A 17,830-nucleotide genomic window follows, 5' to 3' on the forward strand; every position below is an offset into this window, starting at 1 on the left:
CACGCATAACATGGGACATCAGCATCGGCCCATATATACACGCATAACATGGGACATCAGCATAGGCCCATATATACACGCATAACATGGGACATCAGCATCGGCCCATATATACACGCATAACATGGGACATCAGCATCGGCCCATATATACACGCATAACATGGGACATCAGCATCGGCCCATATATACACGCATAACATGGGACATCAGCATCGGCCCATATATACACGCATAACATGGGACATCAGCATCGGCCCATATATACACGCATAACATTGGACATCAGCATCGGCCCATATATACACGCATAACATGGGACATCAGCATCGGCCCATATATACACGCATAACATGGGACATCAGCATCGGCCCATATATACACGCATAACATGGGACATCAGCATCGGCCCGTATATACACGCATAACATGGGACATCAGCAGCGGCCCATATATACACGCATAACATGGGACATCAGCATCGGCCCGTATATACACGCATAACATGGTACATCAGCATCGGCCCATATATACACGCATAACATGGGACATCAGCAGCGGCCCATATATACACGCATAACATGGGACATCAGCAGCGGCCCATATATACACGCATAACATGGTACATCAGCATCGGCCCATATATACACGCATAACATGGTACATCAGCATCGGCCCATATATACACGCATAACATGGCACATCAGCATCGACTGATATATACACGTATACCACTGGATATCAGCATCGGCCCGTGTATACACGCATAATGGGACATCAGCATTGGCCCATACATACACATATACCATCAGATATCAGCATCGGCCGATATGTACACGCATAACATGGGACATCAGCATCGGCCGATATATACACGCATACCATCGGATATCAGCATCGGCCCATATATACACGCATAACATGGGACATCAGCATCCGCCCATATATACACGCATAACATGGGACATCAGCATCCGCCCATATATACACGCATAACATGGGACATCAGCATCGACTGATATATACACGCATAACATGGGACATCAGCATCGGCCCATATATACACGCATAACATGGGATATCAGCATCGGCCCATATATATAAAATACCAGTTATCGACATCAGCATTGGCTGATATGTATATGTAAATAATAAAATATCATCATTTGCCGATACTGAATAATTCATAGCAGATATTGTTGTTTTTTCATATCAGATACTGAATAATTCACAGTAGATATTTAATAATTCATACCAGATACTGAATAATTTATAGTACATACTGATTAATTCATAGAAGACAGTGAACAAATCATAGTAGATACTGAATAAATAACCGTAGATACTGAATAATTCATAGCAGATACTGGAAAATTCCTGAGTTACTGAAAAATATGTTTTGTGGCAAACAGCTAAAACATAAACCGGCAGTTTAAAGGTAAAAGTCAAAGGTGTTTTCCGGCCTGATACAAATACACGTTTAGATAGTTAGACCGTTCAGTACACAGTACAGAGTCACTGCAGAAGCCTGAATATTAAACTCTGAGCATGACCGAGACCCTCCGTCATCATCCTGATCTCAGCACACTGAGACAGACTCAGTCACAGAGCTTAAAGGCTGCGCTCTGAGAGAAACGTCCAGGCAATTTCAGTAAGCTGGAGCAAATGGATCATGAAGAATGGTGGACGTCACATCCAGCCAGCGTCAAAGGAAAAGAAAAACAGCCTCTCGGGGGACGTTTCCTCTGTAACAGTCATTATTATAGAGTACTGTGGAGATGAAGACCACCTTTCATATCAAATCCACTCATCTCTGGAAAAACGGCCATTCAGTTCACAATTCATTTGTCTACATCAGAAAAAATGCAGAAAACACATTTAATGGACAATTACTTGACCTTTTACCTTCATCACACCGTCCATTCTTTTCAAGAGACTCACTTTCAGTATGAAACCTCCAAAGCTCAGTCTTAAAGTCTTCCAGGTGGTTGTTAGGAGGAACGTTTTCTCTTGAGCTTTTAATCACTTTTTGAAACTTTGGAAACTCAAATAGGCTTTCTCTTATTTGCCTGTTTAATTACTTATTTTTCTTTATCTGTGCTCTAAAAAAAGTTCCTTCAAGGGTTCTTTAGTAATGACCATAGAACCACGAACACTTGAAGAAACTCTTCAGATCAGGAACGTGTTGTTTTTGAAAATGGTTCTATGTAGCACCAAAAAGGATTCTTCTGTTGTTACAATAGTGACTATCAAGAACCACCTTCAAAGAGGTTCTAGCTGTATCCAGTTCCACTCACTATTTAGGCCTAGGACCAACTGTGTGGCTGTAGCAAAACCAGGCATTGAACTTGCGACGATCTTTAACCGGTTAGCCCAGAAAGGGTCACGGTAGCAGCTGGGACAGCAGACAATCCCAGAAGACTGTCCCCTGCAACTTCCTCTGGCTCATTCCAAGGGACCCGGAGCTGCTCCCAGGCCAACTTGGAGATATAATATATATATATAATAGGTCATACCGACCCAGTGCAGCACGCGGTTCAACGTCAGCGCAGCAGCGTAAAACTTTGGGAGAGTCTGTTCAACATAAATGATGAACTAACCTAACTTTGTGTAAATAGAGCTCAATATAGAAATATGTCCACATATGCAGTCGAGACTGACGCGGCTTTTTTCTGAATTTCTACAAACACCATTTCATTTTATAGTAAATGAGTTTGGGCTGGTTTATGTTTATGAACAGACGCCTACAGATCAACATAGTAAAGGAGCTCATCTGTGATCCTGAGTTTAAAGCCAGTTTTTATTCAACTTAAACTTGGAACTAAGTTGCATTAAGTTTTCAATTTCAATACTTAAGAACATTTGAAGGCACATACTTCTATACTTTTAGTCAAGTGGAGGTCTTCTACTTTTACCTGAGTAAAACGCTGCTTCCACAGTGGCACGGTGGGTTGCACTGTCACAAGAAGGGGCTGGGTTCGATTCCCCGGCCAGGTGACCAGGTTCCTTTCAGTGTGGAGTTTGCATGGGTTTACTTTGGTTTCACCCCACAGTCCAGAGACATGCAGTCAGGCTGTTTGGACAGGGTAAATTGCCCCTAGGTGTGAGTGAATCAGAATCTGTCTGTCTGTCAGCCCTGTGATACAGTGGCGACCTGTCCTGGGTGTATCCTGCCTTCCACCCGATGACCACTGGGATAGGCTCCAGCTCCCCCCGCGACTCACTACTTTAACTCAAGTACATGGTTTGTGTACTTCGTCCACCGCTGCTTATTACTGTTGTTTTATTGAGGATTCCGAGTGAGATCTGCTTTCACCTTTCAGCCTCTGTTCTTCCAGGAGAAGCCTGGGGTCAGCAGCACCTGCTGTGAGGGGTCCACAGATCCCCAGCCTCTCTGTGGAATCTTTAGCACAGAGTACTCACCTCTGTAGAGGGGCAGGTAGTATCTCAGGTGTCGTCCGGAGTGGAGGATCTTCTCCTGGAACAAGTCGATCTTGTTCATGAATAAAATCTGCAAAATAAGAAGAAAATCCGTCTCATTTCAAACTCAATTTCATGATCGGTTTGACTGAGTTGCGTCAAAGCGGACAAACATCACTAATCGGTCCAGACCTGAGAGGTCAGAGGTCAGAGTAAACGGGCGAAGAACGTGTTGTGTTGTAGACGGACATTAAAAGTCCTCCAGGTGGTCTTTAACTCGCCCACAGCTTCATTATGATGAAAGAGCTATTTGAATATTAGGAGAACTAAAGAAGAAATAATTCAAGAAGAGAGTAAAAGGGGAGAAACAGAGTAAGCAAACAAGAAAAAAGAGAGAGATGAAAGAGAGATAAAAGATAAGAAAAAGAAAAGAACAAAACAAACGAAGAAGAAAAGAGAGAAAGAGCACGCTCTCCTGTGGGAAAACAGGAAGCACAAAAGAAGGACAGAAATTTAGCAGATGAGAAAAACGAGAAAAAGGGCAAAAGTGTTCAAGGAAGACAAACGAAGAAACTGAGTGAGCAAGTTAATGGAAAAGAGAAGGACAGAGAGAAGAAAAAGAAAAGTGAGAAAGTTAAAGGAAGAAAAACATAGGAGATAAAAAGGAGGAAGGAGGAAGAAAGAAGGGGAAAAAGGAGGCAGAATTATAAAAAGAGAAGAGAAAGAGAGTGAGAACCAGTTAGTGAATGAGAGAGAGGGAAAAAAGAAGGGAAGAAAGAAGAGCAAGACAGAGCAAGGTAGAGGATTAGCTCGTTTGCCTTCACACGCATATGAACTTGAGTGACGTCCCATTCTTAATCCATAGGGTTTAATATGATGTCTCCCATCCTTTGCAGCTATAACAGCTTCAGCTCTTCTGGGAAGGCTTTCCACAAGGGTTAGGAGTGTTTATGGGAATTTTTTGACCGTTCTTCCAGAAGCGCGTTTGTGAGGTCAGACACTGATGTTGGACGAGAAGGCCTGGCTCACAGTCTCTGCTCTAATTCATCCCAAAGGTGTTCTATGGGGTTGAGGTCAGGACTCTGTGCAGGCCAGTCAAGTTCTTCCCCACCAAACTGGCTCATCCGTGTCTTTATGGACCTGCTTTGTGCACTGGTGGGCAGTCATGTTGGAACAGGAAGGGGCCGTCCCCAAACTGTTCCCACAAAGTTGGGAACATGAAATTGTCCAAAATCTCTTGGTGCTGAAGCTTTAAGAGTTCCTTTCACTGGAACTAAGGGGCCGAGCCCAACTCCTGAAAAACAACCCCACACCATGATCCCCCCTCCACCAAACTTTACACTTGGCACAATGCAGTCAGACAAGTACCGTCTCCTGGCAACCGCCAAACCCAGACTCGTCCATCGGATTTCCAGATGGAGAAGCGTGATTGGTCACTCCAGAGAACACATCTCCATTGCTCTAGAGTCCAGTGGCGGCGCTTTACACCACTGCATTCCATGCTTTGCATTGCGCTTGGTGATGTAAGGCTTGGATGCAGCTGCTCGGCCATGGAAACCCATTCCATGAAGCTCTCTACGCTGTTCTTGAGCTGATCTGAAGGCCACATGAAGTTTGGAGGTCTGTAGTGATTGACTCTGCAGAAAGTCGGTGACCTCTGCGCACTATGTCCCTCAGCATCCGCTGACCCCGCTCTGTCATTTTACGTGGCCGACCACTTCGTGGCTGAGTTGCTGTCGTTCCCAGTTGACTGTGGAATATTTAGTAGTGAGGAAATTTCACGACTGGACTTGCTGCACAGGTGGCGTCCGATCACGGTACCACGCTGGAACTCACTGAGCTCCTGAGAGCGACCCATTCTTTCACTAATGTCTGTAGAAGCAGTCTGCAGGCCTAGGGGCTCGGCTTTATACACCTGTGGCCATGGAAGTGACTGGATCACCTGAATTCAATGATTTGGATGGGTGCGTGAATACTTTTGGCAATATAGTGTAGCTATGGAGAGAGAGGAAGAGCAGAGAAGTAAAAAAGGGAAAGATAGTGAGACTAAGTTAGAGGTGGAGAAAGAAAGAGAGAAGAGAGAGAGAGAGAGAGAGAGAGAGAGAGAGAGAGAGAGAGAGAGAAAGAAAGCAGGGCGAGAGAGGCAGGGTAAGACTGGGGATTAGCCGACTGATCAGACCCGCCTTGTTGCAGTAATGATTGAGGGGTCTGTGCGGCTCTGAGCTCAGAACCGTGGTGTGGCGAGTGATGCTGAGGCGAGTGATGTTGAGGCGAGTGATGCTGATACTGCGTTTAATGAGGCCGGTAAACGAGCTCGTTACTCACAGCCGGGCTTCCTCAGAACGGCTGTAATCAGAGAGGGACCACCGCCACCGCCTAAAATACACCTGCCAGCTTAATTATCCAATGATAGAGGCTATTAGAACAAAGGTTGGGGCACCAGGGGCAGCGGGGGCAGCGCCATTAACTCTGACACCCATTAAAACGCTGTGAGGGATTATTTGTTGTACATTACCGGTCAGGTTTGGACACACCTGACCAACTGAACGTCCTGCACCATCTTAAAGACACTTTTGACAAACAATCTAATTTACATAATTTTCTCCTCACAACTGGAGCCACCGGCTGCACTGCAGATAACATAGCTAATTCACAGATTTTCAAATTCTCTACAATTTTCAACGTTTGATATTTTATGTGACTCTACAGCCGTGTGCAAAAGTTTGTGCACCCCTGCTCAAATGACTTTTTCCATGAACATGAGTTAACACGTCTGCACATTTTAATACTAAATTACTGTTTACTTGCCGATTTGAAAATATCGGGGGAAAAAATGTGCCCGTGCAAAAGTTATGGCACACCTAATGTTGTGTTTTATCAATTTCAAATACATTAATTCGACAAATAAACGAAAACTTTACACTAAAACGTGCAGAAAAATGATTCACTGTAGAGGATGCGTTTGTGTTTTCACGAAGTATGTAGTTTGACGAGGGGTTCCCAAACTTTTGCATGTGACTGCATGACTTTCCTAAGAGATTTGATGTGGTTGCTATTATTCTAAAGTGGACGGTTCTTTAAAACCGTGTGCTTGGCTATACAGAACCCTGCCAACTCAAAGAACCACGCAGTTCTTTGCATGGTTAAACAGGCGCGATGATGGGAAAACCTGTCAGTTCTTTAAAGAACCACAACTGCTTTCCTATAGCACCAAAAAGGGTTCCACTGCTGCTACAGAAGTCATAGAACCTTTATTACACAGCATACAGAACCCGCAGTACTCTGTGCTCTTTAGTGATGTCTGTGATCTGCTTCATCTCTTACCATCGAGGTGCTCCTGAAGAACACGTTGTTGCAGATGGAGGAGAACAGCTTCAGGCTCTCCTGCAGCCGATTCTGAAGAAAACACACAAAAAAAACCCTCAGTTAACCTGCAGTGATTGGTCAACAGACATCATGTGACTTTTAGCAAGTATTTAAGGACAATTTTTCATGAATATTAGACGAAAAATAAGACTTTATTAGAAACACCCACCTTGTATGTCCACTAACTGCCCACTTTATTAAAAACAACTGCCTTCTTCATCCACTAACTGGCCACTTTATTGGAAACACTCACCTTGTACTTCCACTCACTGGCCACTTTATTGGAAACACTGTGTACTTCCACTAACTGGCCACTTTATTGGAAACACCCACCTTATGCTTCTACTCACTGGCCGTTATGTGGCTCTGTGGTCAAAAATTGGCCATGATGAGGGCCTAGGGGATGGTTAACACCAACCGTGCATCAACTGTCTTCAGCAAGCTGGAGGTAGTTTCTAATGAAGGGAGGGGTTTCTAATAAAGTGGATGGGGAGCTTAAAATGATATGTATTTCCATTGCGGTCCAGATTTATCAGATAGGTAAACAGAAATAAGAACTACAAGAAGGAAAGTCCAACAGAGCGTGTCCAGAGTGTCTAGCTTGGCCTCTACCCAGTTGGGTATTTATAAAGCTTATTAGGGATGGATAATAACACTGGTATCAGTAGAGTATTCTTTAAAAAAAACAATAATATCTACATTTTATTCATTTTATTGCATTTGTAATTTACTTCTGCCTACAGAAATAAATGCTATTTGTCCTCTCAATATTAATGTAGGTACATGATGTTCCCAATTTCTGTATTATAAAACATATTGCAATATTTTATAAAAACTGGCATTAGTGAATGTGTACATGAGAAATGATGGACATCGGAATATTGGCGCACTCCTCAATAACAGGTCGGTCATTTTTTGAGGGAAAATGAATTACACATGAACTGAAAGACGTCCGGCTAAAGCCCAAATGAAATGCTGTCGCATGTTAATAATAAAGGTTTTAAAGACGTTGAGGGGAGTGTGTGTGGCGCTCACCACTGAAGGGTCCTCAACCAGCGTCATGTCATAACCACTCAGAGCCGCAACGAACAGGACGGCTCTCACGTCCTCAAAACAGCTAATCCACTTCCTCCTCTCCGTTCTCTGGCCTCCGACATCATACAACCTGGTCAGAGAGAGAAAGATTCAAGCTCTCATTCACATCAAACCAATCAGAATTAGAGCAGATTTTCTGAAAAAGCCAACACTTCCTGTCCATTTTCTGTCTGTGTGATCAGAAAGTGACCACTGGTGAAAGCCTAGAGGATGGCCATCACCAACTGGGCATCCGTATATGGGCTACACTCTTCAGCAAGGTGGAGGTAGTTTCTGATAAAGGAACAGTGAGGTTATGACTTTAATAATGACAGGTTTTCCATTGTCGTCCAGATTTATTAGGCAGTCAAGCAGAAATAAGTCCAACAGTGTGTCCAGTGGGTCCACCTTCACCTTTATACATAGACAATATTCAGGAAGCACAACAATCTCGGTATCGGCTGATAATGGCCGATAAAAAACAATGACAGTTATTAAGATTTGACTGATGTTTCAGCACAATATGTGGTAAAGTATGCTTTCGGTGACACTGGGTTCCTGTACATCTCCACTCTATTCATTTTACTGCATTTGCAGGGCTCCAGTACTGCCAGTTGTCCCAATGTCAAAACCGACCGTAACCAATAGTAACATTCCCAAAAATGACAAACGTCAGACAGCAAAACACAGAACACAGGTTAGGCGAACATCGACAAACACAGGGGTATAAAATCAGACACACGACATGCAGAAACCCAAAAACGTCCCCAATGTGTATACCATACCTGTCAGAGTGTGTGTCCCAAAACTGGGAATGTTTGCAAGCTTAACTTTATTCCTTATAATTAACTACATTCTTTAAATGCAAAGCTGCAAAATTCAGACTGACTTCAGGTTTTCTTGTTATAACTCTTAAAAATATGATATATTATTAAGAGACAAGCCAAGGTCTCTTTAGTTTTGCCTGACTGGCTAACAGTAAGGTAGCTAGCATTAAAGAAAACCCTGGTTAAGTCGCTGTAATCCACGGCTTCAAAGACTGTTAGGGCTCGTATTTCTTACAGGAGCACATGTGCAATACAATTAAAGCAATACACAACAAATCGCCACTGTCAGAACAAAACCTCTCTGAAATATTAACTCTACAGGACAAGGAAAAGACATTTCATTTTAATGGAACCAGATTTTATTTCAAGTAATTTCGGGCTGTTTTGGTTTTGTTTTCATCATAAAAATTCACACAATGTAAATTCGAAAAACTCGAAAATGACAAAAACGGAGATATGAGGTTTTGTTCCGACAGCAACCAACGCAAATGGTTTATTTATTATAAAAACCATAGGCAACAGGCAAAACGCGTCTACTAGTAGGTTGCCATTGTTGCATGTCATATGACTGCACTGGACTCCACCTTATTGCAAACAAGAGAATGCAAAAGTCATGTTCTAGCTAAATCTGGGAAGGCTGAATGATATGAATCACGAGTTCAGTGGACAAGATCAGGAGCAGCCACTGGAATCTGCAACGGAAGTGAGGGACTTTGTTTATTTTCAACAATAAATTTTTAAGCATTTTTTCATTATTTTAACACTCTACTGCCACATTCACACCATATTGGGGCTTATGTGTGTTAACAACTCAGGAATTCCTTAAAGAAGGAATTGTGCTCACGTTACCAAAGACCAGTCGCACAGTTTTAGAGCACCTGGGCTCTGGATAGCTTTTCGACTTGCAAACTTTGCCATGATAAGGTAAATGCTATCCTAGAAAGTCTCAAGGCTGAGAGGCTCAAACTGTAACACTAGCTTGGAAAACAGTCACTAGGTCAGCCTAGTTAGTTTGAGCCGCCTTATCGGATAGTTGGTAATGCTGGATAAGAGCTTCCTTTTCTCTTTAACCTCGTCAAGATTAGCAGTTTAGGCTCTTAAAAAGGTGATGCATGAAATCCCCTGGTAGAAGTTGTGGTTAGAACAATCTACATATCGTTGTTGTCGGAACAAAACATCCTATCTCCATTTTTGTCGTTATCCAGTTTTTGACAGGTGTTTGAAAACACCTGTTGTCCTTTACATTGTATGTAAATTTCATGATGAATGCCTAAACGAAACGACTTGGAAAGACGTCTGGTTCCATTGACTTACATTAAAAGTAAAGCATGTTTTTTCCTTCTCCTGTAAAAATACCACTTAGGAGATACAAGGTTTTGTTCCGACAGCAGCGAAAGAACTAAAATAATGAAGGCTTTTAAAGTCAATATCAATTAATGACAAGAGCCCTTTGCTTGCCAGACAAGGACTAGGTTGAACCCAAGGGGACCACTGATGTAGACCAAGGGTATAGGACACGAACTGAAGCACAGACAATACGAGAGCACTGACAGTAGAAACCAGTCCGATGAGGCATGCCGTGCACATCTACACTCCGAACAAAAAACATGACATGCGAATATAATTACATTATGTTAACGCATCTGTCCAAATCCCTGTGCTGGCTTTTAGACCTCACTGCTAACAAGAATTTGCTTGTTAGCTGATGGTTAGTGAGAGAGTGATGCATCCCGCCGCTTCGCACCTGGGGCTGAGACGCATCGAACTGGAGAACTGGCGACGGAGCGCAGACTGGCAAAGTGAATGGAAAATGGGAGGGATGGAAGCAACTGCGCATCAAAAGATGCAGATTTACATTTACAGCATTTAGCAGACGCTCTCAGCCAGAAGACTTACAATAGCGCTTTGTTGTCTGCTCAGAGAACTTATACTAGCTAGTACAAGACGGTTCGAGTCTGAATTACCCTTCAGCTCAGACACTGCTGGGAAACAAAAGCCAGCGCAGAAGCTGAGAAAGAAAGACACAGAATTAAGACGGAACATAAGGGCAAGTCAAGTCAAAGTTTCTTTTACAACAGGTGTTCTCACAAAGCAGTTTTACAGAAGAATCCGGGTCCAAGCCCCCACGAGCGTCAGCAATAAAGCGGCCAGTTAGTGGAAGCACAAGGTGGGTGTTTCTAATAAAAAGTGGCCAGTTAGTAGAAACAGAAGGCACGTGTTTCTAATAAAGTGGCTTTTAGTGGATGCACAAGGTATGCGTTTCTAATAAAGTGGCAAGTTAGTGGTAGCACTGTTTCTAATGAAGTGATCCTAGGCTTGCATGCAGCTGCTTGGCTATGAAAACCCATTTTGCAAAGGTCCTCGGCACACAATTCTTGTGCTGTCCTTTCCAAAGGCAGTGAGTGAGTCAACAGAAGATAGGCAATTTACAAACACTGCATGCTTAAGGACTGTTTGGCATTGTGGCTAAGCTGTTGCTGCTTCTAGACTCTTCCAGTTCATGTAAATAGCACTTACAGTTGTCCAGGGCAGGTCTAGCATGGCAGAAATTTGACAAACTGACCCAAGGTAAAAACAGCATCCTATTACTGTGGCCCACTGAAAGTCACTGAGGTCTTCAGTACGACCCATTCTACTGCTAGCGTTTGATTTTATACACCTGTTAACAATGCACGTGACAAACACCTGAACCGATTCATTAGGAAGATCGTTCAAATATTTTTGCCCATTTAAAGTGAAAGGGATACTTCATAAGGCATCCAGGTGTCGCCAAACTTCCAAAACTTAGACTATAAGCGCAAGTGGGGAAGTGATTTACTGGCCACTTGCATTCAAGGCGCATGAGATTCGATTTACTGCCCAAAACCCGAAATCAGAATGTTGGCGCATGAAGGCGACCCGTCAAGGGCCGGGCTCTTCACTTCTCACCGCTCGATCTTCTGAGCCAGTCAGAGGCAAAGATAAAAAGGAGGAGAGCGAAAGGGGAGAGGGACCTCAAGGCCCCTCCCGAACCCATACCTCTCAATTTACTCACGCAATATCACAGCTTTCAAAACTGAGAGGCAAACATGTCAGCATGGAAAAGGTCATTCTCTACATAAAGTGTGTTTTCTTGCTGGTTCCAAGGTCCCCGTTCCCTCTACCCTCCCCCCATCCTCCCATCTCTCTCTCAATAATGCTGTTTTTCATTTCCAAACCTCTGCCTCATCTTCCGCCGGTATTTGTTTGAAGGATTCTGCCACACGTCTGCAATGAGGAATCACGACCGATCGAGCCGCTCAATCTCTCGGCGCACATACAGAAGCGCACGCGCTGAACTGTCGCGCGGGGAGGCCTAAAGGAAAGCGTCTGTCTTGCTTATCTAATGAAGCAATAAGCCGTACTTGCCAGTGGTTAAACAGCACAGTAATTGCTTTGGAAGGTTCGGTAATGAAGACAGTGACTCATTTAACACAGTCAATTCTGCAGACCTTTATAACTGATTCACGATGTTAATTTAAAGACAATCATACTCTGAGCACCTCTAAGAGTATTTTAGTATAAGTAATCCATGACAAGTAAGGGTGACATCAGTTTTCTACTGTGTCATCCTCTGCGAGCGAGCTGTATATGCAAACGTACCTTGGGACATGACGAATGGAAAACAACCGGAGGCTCCAGCAGTACACAGTGCACTTTGGTGCAGGTTCCATGCAGGGAGCTGACATCTAATTAGTGCCAATATGACAATATATCGAGCAACAGTTTGCCATAAAAACTGAATTTATCTCCCTGTCCAGCCCAAACGCAGCTGATTGTGCAAGATGTTGTCTTAGGTTTACTTCTTCAGCTTTACAGTAGAACTATAATGGTAATGTAGTTATTAGAAGCATCAGGGAAGCTTTGGTCAAGCGGCATGTTGTGCTGGCTCCTGTGGCCAGATTTTTGCCCAAGATTGTAGATTTTGACACTGTATTACACACTTTTATCTATAAAAATGCAAGGTGCTGTTGTTGGAAGGAAACCTCGTATCTCCAAAATGGTAACTTTACAGGAGAAGGGAAAAACCCACTTCCCTTTTAATGTAAGTCAATGGAACCAGACGTCTTTACCAAGTCGTTTTGGGTTATTTATTTTGGTCCTTTCGTCATGAAATTTACACACAATGTAAAGAGCAGCATGCATTTTCAAATGACGTCAAAAACTGAAAAACGACAAAAACGGAGATACGAGGTTTTCCTCCGACTGCAGTACTAGCTAAAAAGCGGTAACCACCTTGAGGCCTGAATTGAATGTTTGTGTAGAAGTGTAAACAGCACATAATCAAGTCTATTAAAGATACTGAACAATGTCAGAGTCCATTTGACTGTCAAACCTTTCAACGCTCACATAAATCTTACTGCTTACCGGATTAAAACAATGCAGTGTTTATTTTTAGTACTGGGCAGTCAATGTGCTAAACAATGACGTTTCAAAGCGTAAATCATGGATATTTACAGTCACGGAATACGGACCACAGACTACAATCCAGAAATGACGTGCTGTTGCCACTAACAAAAAAAGAAAAATCAGCTGCGGCTTCTTTTTTCTCTCCTCCTTCCTGCTCTCTCCCATCATCAGAGTGGGATAATTATGGGATGCTCTGAAGAGGCAGAACGAAATGTCTCGTCACCAAAGACTCCGGGGCAAAGGTCAATGACAGGCAGTGGAATGACATCAGTCTGCCACCGAGGAGCCACACACAACACACACACACACACACACACACACACACACACACACTCCTCAATTACCGGAGCTGCCCCGGTTCCATAAGTAGCTACAGGCTTTTCCGGGGGGTTTAACGTAGTATTCTAAACGTGACGTAGCATTCTAACGTAGTATCGTAACGTAGTATTCTAAACGTGACGTAGCATTCTAACGTAGTATCGTAACGTAGTATTCTAAACGTGACGCAGCATTCTAACGTAGTATCGTAACGTAGTATTCTAAACGTGACGTAGCATTCTAACGTAGTATCGTAACATAGTATTCTAAACGTGACGTAGCATTCTAACGTAGCATTCTAACGTAGTATCGTAACGTAGTATTCCAAACGTGACGTAGCATTCTAACATAGTATCGTAACGTAGTATTCTAAAAGTGACGTAGCATTCTAACGTAGCATTCTAACGTAGTATCGTAACGTAGTATTCCAAACGTGACGTAGCATTCTAACATAGTATCGTAACGTAGTATTCTAAACGTGACGTAGCATTCTAACGTAGCATTCTAACGTAGTATCGTAACGTAGTATTCTAAACATGACGTAGCATTCTAACGTAGTATCGTAACGTAGTATTCTAAACGTGACGTAGCATTCTAACGTAGTATCGTAACGTAGTATTCTAAACGTGACGTAGCCTTCTAACGTAGTATCGTAACGTAGTATTCTAAACGTGACGCAGCATTCTAACGTAGTATCGTAACGTAGTATTCTAAACGTGACGTAGCATTCTAACGTAGTATCGTAATGTAGTATTCTAAACGTGACGTAGCATTCTAACGTAGTATCGTAACGTAGTATTCTAAACGTGACGTAGCATTCTAACGTAGTATCGTAATGTAGTATTCTAATTGTGTACGGAAGAATTGTCTCAATACAATAATACTGAAATGCACGAGGTCTGCAATACCAGATAATGACTCTACCGCATTACAGTACAATGAAACTGAGTGTAAATAGTTTTCATACATACATCGTCTTTTAGTTTTTGACATAATTTGAAAACTTCTGTTGCCCTTTATATTGTATATGAATTTCAAGTGACCAAACGGTCCAAAATGACTTGGAAAAATGTCTGGTTCCATTGACCTGTATTAAAAGTAAATTAGGTTTTTTCCTACATATACACACACACACACTGTTTTAACACACTGTGTGTATTAAAGAGAAAAGTCTTATATATATATATATATATATATACATATATGTTTTTTCCTTCTCCTGTAAATTTACCATTTTGGAGATACGAGCTTTTGTTCCAACAGCAGCGATTATATATATATATATATATATATATATATATATTATATATATATATAGCGAAACATATATGCAAAAGTTTTGAGATCTTCCTAGAGCTCAGTGACTTAAAACATGGCACTGTCATAGGATGCCACCTCTGCCGCATGTCAGTTTGTGTCTGGCCAGATCTGCCCCAGACAACTGTAAGTGCTATTATTGTGAAATGCAAGCGCCTACAAGCGACAACAGCTCAACCACGACGCAACAGACCATGTAAAGTCAGGCAGCTTGACAGGCAGCTGAGAACAACATGCACAATGTCAATACAGGGGGGGTGGGGGGTCAGGGAGTGGTGTAACTTGACGGAGCAGTGGAAACGTGTTCTGTGGAGTGACACATCTGTCAGTCTGATGGACTGGAGATGCCAGGAGAACGTTACCTGCCTGACTGCACTGTGCCAGCTGTAAAGTTTGGTGGAGGAGGGATGATGATATGTGGTTGGCCTAGAGCTCTCCTGGATGAATGGACAGGTAGGTGTCCCCACACTTTTATCTATCTACACTGTGTGCACAATTATTAGGCAAGTCTTATTTTTGAGGATTATTGACCAACTACAGCGCTCTCGGTTAATCCAAAATGTTAATACACCTCAAACATGAATGTTTCAGAAAGTAAAAGTGAGGTTTTGGCTTTCTTAGGAGAATATCTATATGTGCACATTTATTGGGAAACTATAATGGTGCAGAATTATTACGCAGCTAAATGAAAAACAAACATTTTCCCATCTCACTTCTTTTATTTTCATCTGTTCAAGTGAGAATTATAAACAAACAACTCAAAGCTTTCCAATGAACATTTCTGAGAAAAAAAAAAAAAAAAATAGTGACCAATATAGCCACCCTTCTCTTCAATAACAGCGATAAGCCGTCCATTCATGGAGTCGGTCAGTTTCTTGATCTGTTGACGATCAACTTTTTGTGCAGCAGCGACCGCAGCCTCCCAGACCCTGTTCAGAGAGGTGTCCTGTTTTCCTTCACTGTAAATCTCCCGTTTAAGAACTGCCCACAAGTTCTCAGTTGGGTTCAGGTCAGGTGAGGAAGGGGGCCACGTCATAGGTTTTTCATCTTTAACGCCTTTACTGGCGAGTACTTGGATCGTCCTGCATAAAAATCATCGTCTTTTTGAAAGATGCAGATTCTTCCTGGACCACTGTTTAAAGAAAGTGTCTTCTAAAAACTGGCAGTAGGCTTGGGAGTTGATTTTGAGCCCATCTTCAACCTGAAAAGGTCCAACTAGCTCATCTTTAATAATACCAGCCCATACCAGTACCCCACCTCCACCTTGCTGGCGTCTGACTCGAAGTGGAGCTCGGGCCCATCTATCTGGTCACTCTCATTTCATCAGTTCATAAAACCTTTGAAAAATCTGTCTTCAGATTCTTCTTGGACCAGTCTAGACACTTCAGCTTGTGTCTTGTTCAGTGGTGGTCGGGTTTCAGCCTTCCTTACCTCGGCCACGTCTCTGAGTGCTGAACATCTAGTACTTCTTGATACTCCAGCTAGGCTGCAGGTCTGGAATATGACAGAACTGGAAGATAATGGGTTCCTGGTGGCTTCACGCTTGATTCTTCTCAAATCCTTGGCAGTTATTTTGCGTCTTTTTTTCTCAGCACGTTTCTTGCGACCCTGATCACGCCCCAATATCTCAGCAATTTCAAGAGTTCTGCATCACTCTGAGAGACTTTTGGTCATTTTTCAGAGTCAGTTCATTCTCTTTTTTGGCCCATTTTGGCCTAAAGAAAAAAGCTGCCTAATAATTACAAACACACCTTGATATGGGGTGTTGACCTCCTTAGGCCACACCCTCCCTCATTACACAGATACACATCACCTGCTATGTTTAAATCCATTAAGCATTCAAGTTTATCCAGCTTGGAGTTAGAAAATATGCCTAAAAATGATAATATGGACAAAATAGTCACTTGCCTAATTATTGTGCACACAGTGTAGTGTGCGTGAGTCTGTGTCCTTATGACTTATGACAGCACACTATTTAGTTATTACTTCGAGGAATGAATCCTGTTCCATCACCCCAGCACCACTGGCGTCCATCCTCAGACGAGCAAATACGCAAGTCGTCTGGTCCCACCGCGCCACTCGGCTTGAGCTCATAAAGCTCGTAATTTTAAGCCCTATCTCTGTGGACTCAAGTGTGTCTAGATCAGACGTGTGTGTGTGAAAGATCAACATCTAAACGGCTTTAACACGGACTGACAATCACAGAATCACAGCAAAGCTGGCTGATAAGCGAGAGGGGGTGTGGTGGAGGGAGTGAGAGAGGAAGGAAGGAAGGAAGGAAGGAAGGAAGGAAGGAAGGAAGGAAGGAAGGAAGGAAGGAAGGAAGGAAGGAAGGAAGGAAGGAAGGAAAGAAAGAAAGAAAGAAAGAAAGAAAGAAAGAAAGAAAGAAAGAAAGAAAGAAAGAACGCAAAGCCACTGTGGACATCACGGAGAGCTTCCATTAAACATTCAGCATGCACCAGGAGTGCAAGCTGGCGATAAGAGAGGATGGTAGGGAGAGGCATGGAGTGAGAGAGAGAGAGAGAGAAAAAGAGAGAGAGAAAAGAGAAAGAAGGCTTTGATAAGTTGCTCATATCTTCTGCAAACAGCTGCCATTGTCTAAGGCACGGAAAACATCATCTCCTGAGTGGAGCACCGAGAAAAACGTCAGACGCACAGACCACGAATCCCTGCGGTCCACAGAGAATCATAAACACGGAGACACACGTTCATCCAAGCGACGTGCTGCTTGCTTTACGTCTTCCTGACGTTTTCCCCTGACGTCATGCTCTACGTTTAATAATAAAGCTCAATGACATCATGTTACCTAATCTAAGGCAATCAGTTACAGTTAGAGCTGATGTTCTAGATCAGGCGTCGCAACCCAAATGTTAAGTAGAGCCATTTTGTCCTTTCATTAGATATCAAACCACCTTGGGAGCCACAACAGTTTATGTCCATTTCACCATCCTGGCTGATAATATGTCTCAGCATGTGCTGATGTGCTGGTATAGGACAAAGAATATAAACGAAAACAGAGACTTAGGCCCAGTCCCATTTCACCCTTCGCCCCTACCACTGAGCCCTACACGTCTAGGGGCA

The 17,830-nt window shown here is 42.9% G+C and overlaps 1 protein-coding gene across 2 annotated transcripts in view; it reads right to left on the bottom strand.

The window, feature by feature from the left end:
* gnav1 (guanine nucleotide binding protein (G protein) alpha v1) overlaps positions 1 to 17,830 on the bottom strand; it is a 76,426-nt gene that overhangs the window by 19,376 nt on the left and 39,220 nt on the right. For both annotated transcript variants that reach the window (XM_017683231.2, XM_017683230.2), the window contains exons 6-8: positions 7,821 to 7,950; positions 6,744 to 6,815; positions 3,423 to 3,510 (exon numbers count right to left, since the gene is read on the bottom strand). In XM_017683231.2, the coding sequence (XP_017538720.1) occupies positions 3,423 to 3,510; positions 6,744 to 6,815; positions 7,821 to 7,950 (290 nt within the window). The remainder of the gene's footprint in view (positions 1 to 3,422; positions 3,511 to 6,743; positions 6,816 to 7,820; positions 7,951 to 17,830) is intronic.

This window comes from Pygocentrus nattereri, chromosome 25, assembly GCF_015220715.1.
Source record: "Pygocentrus nattereri isolate fPygNat1 chromosome 25, fPygNat1.pri, whole genome shotgun sequence".
Taxonomy (NCBI): Eukaryota; Metazoa; Chordata; class Actinopteri; order Characiformes; family Serrasalmidae; genus Pygocentrus; species Pygocentrus nattereri.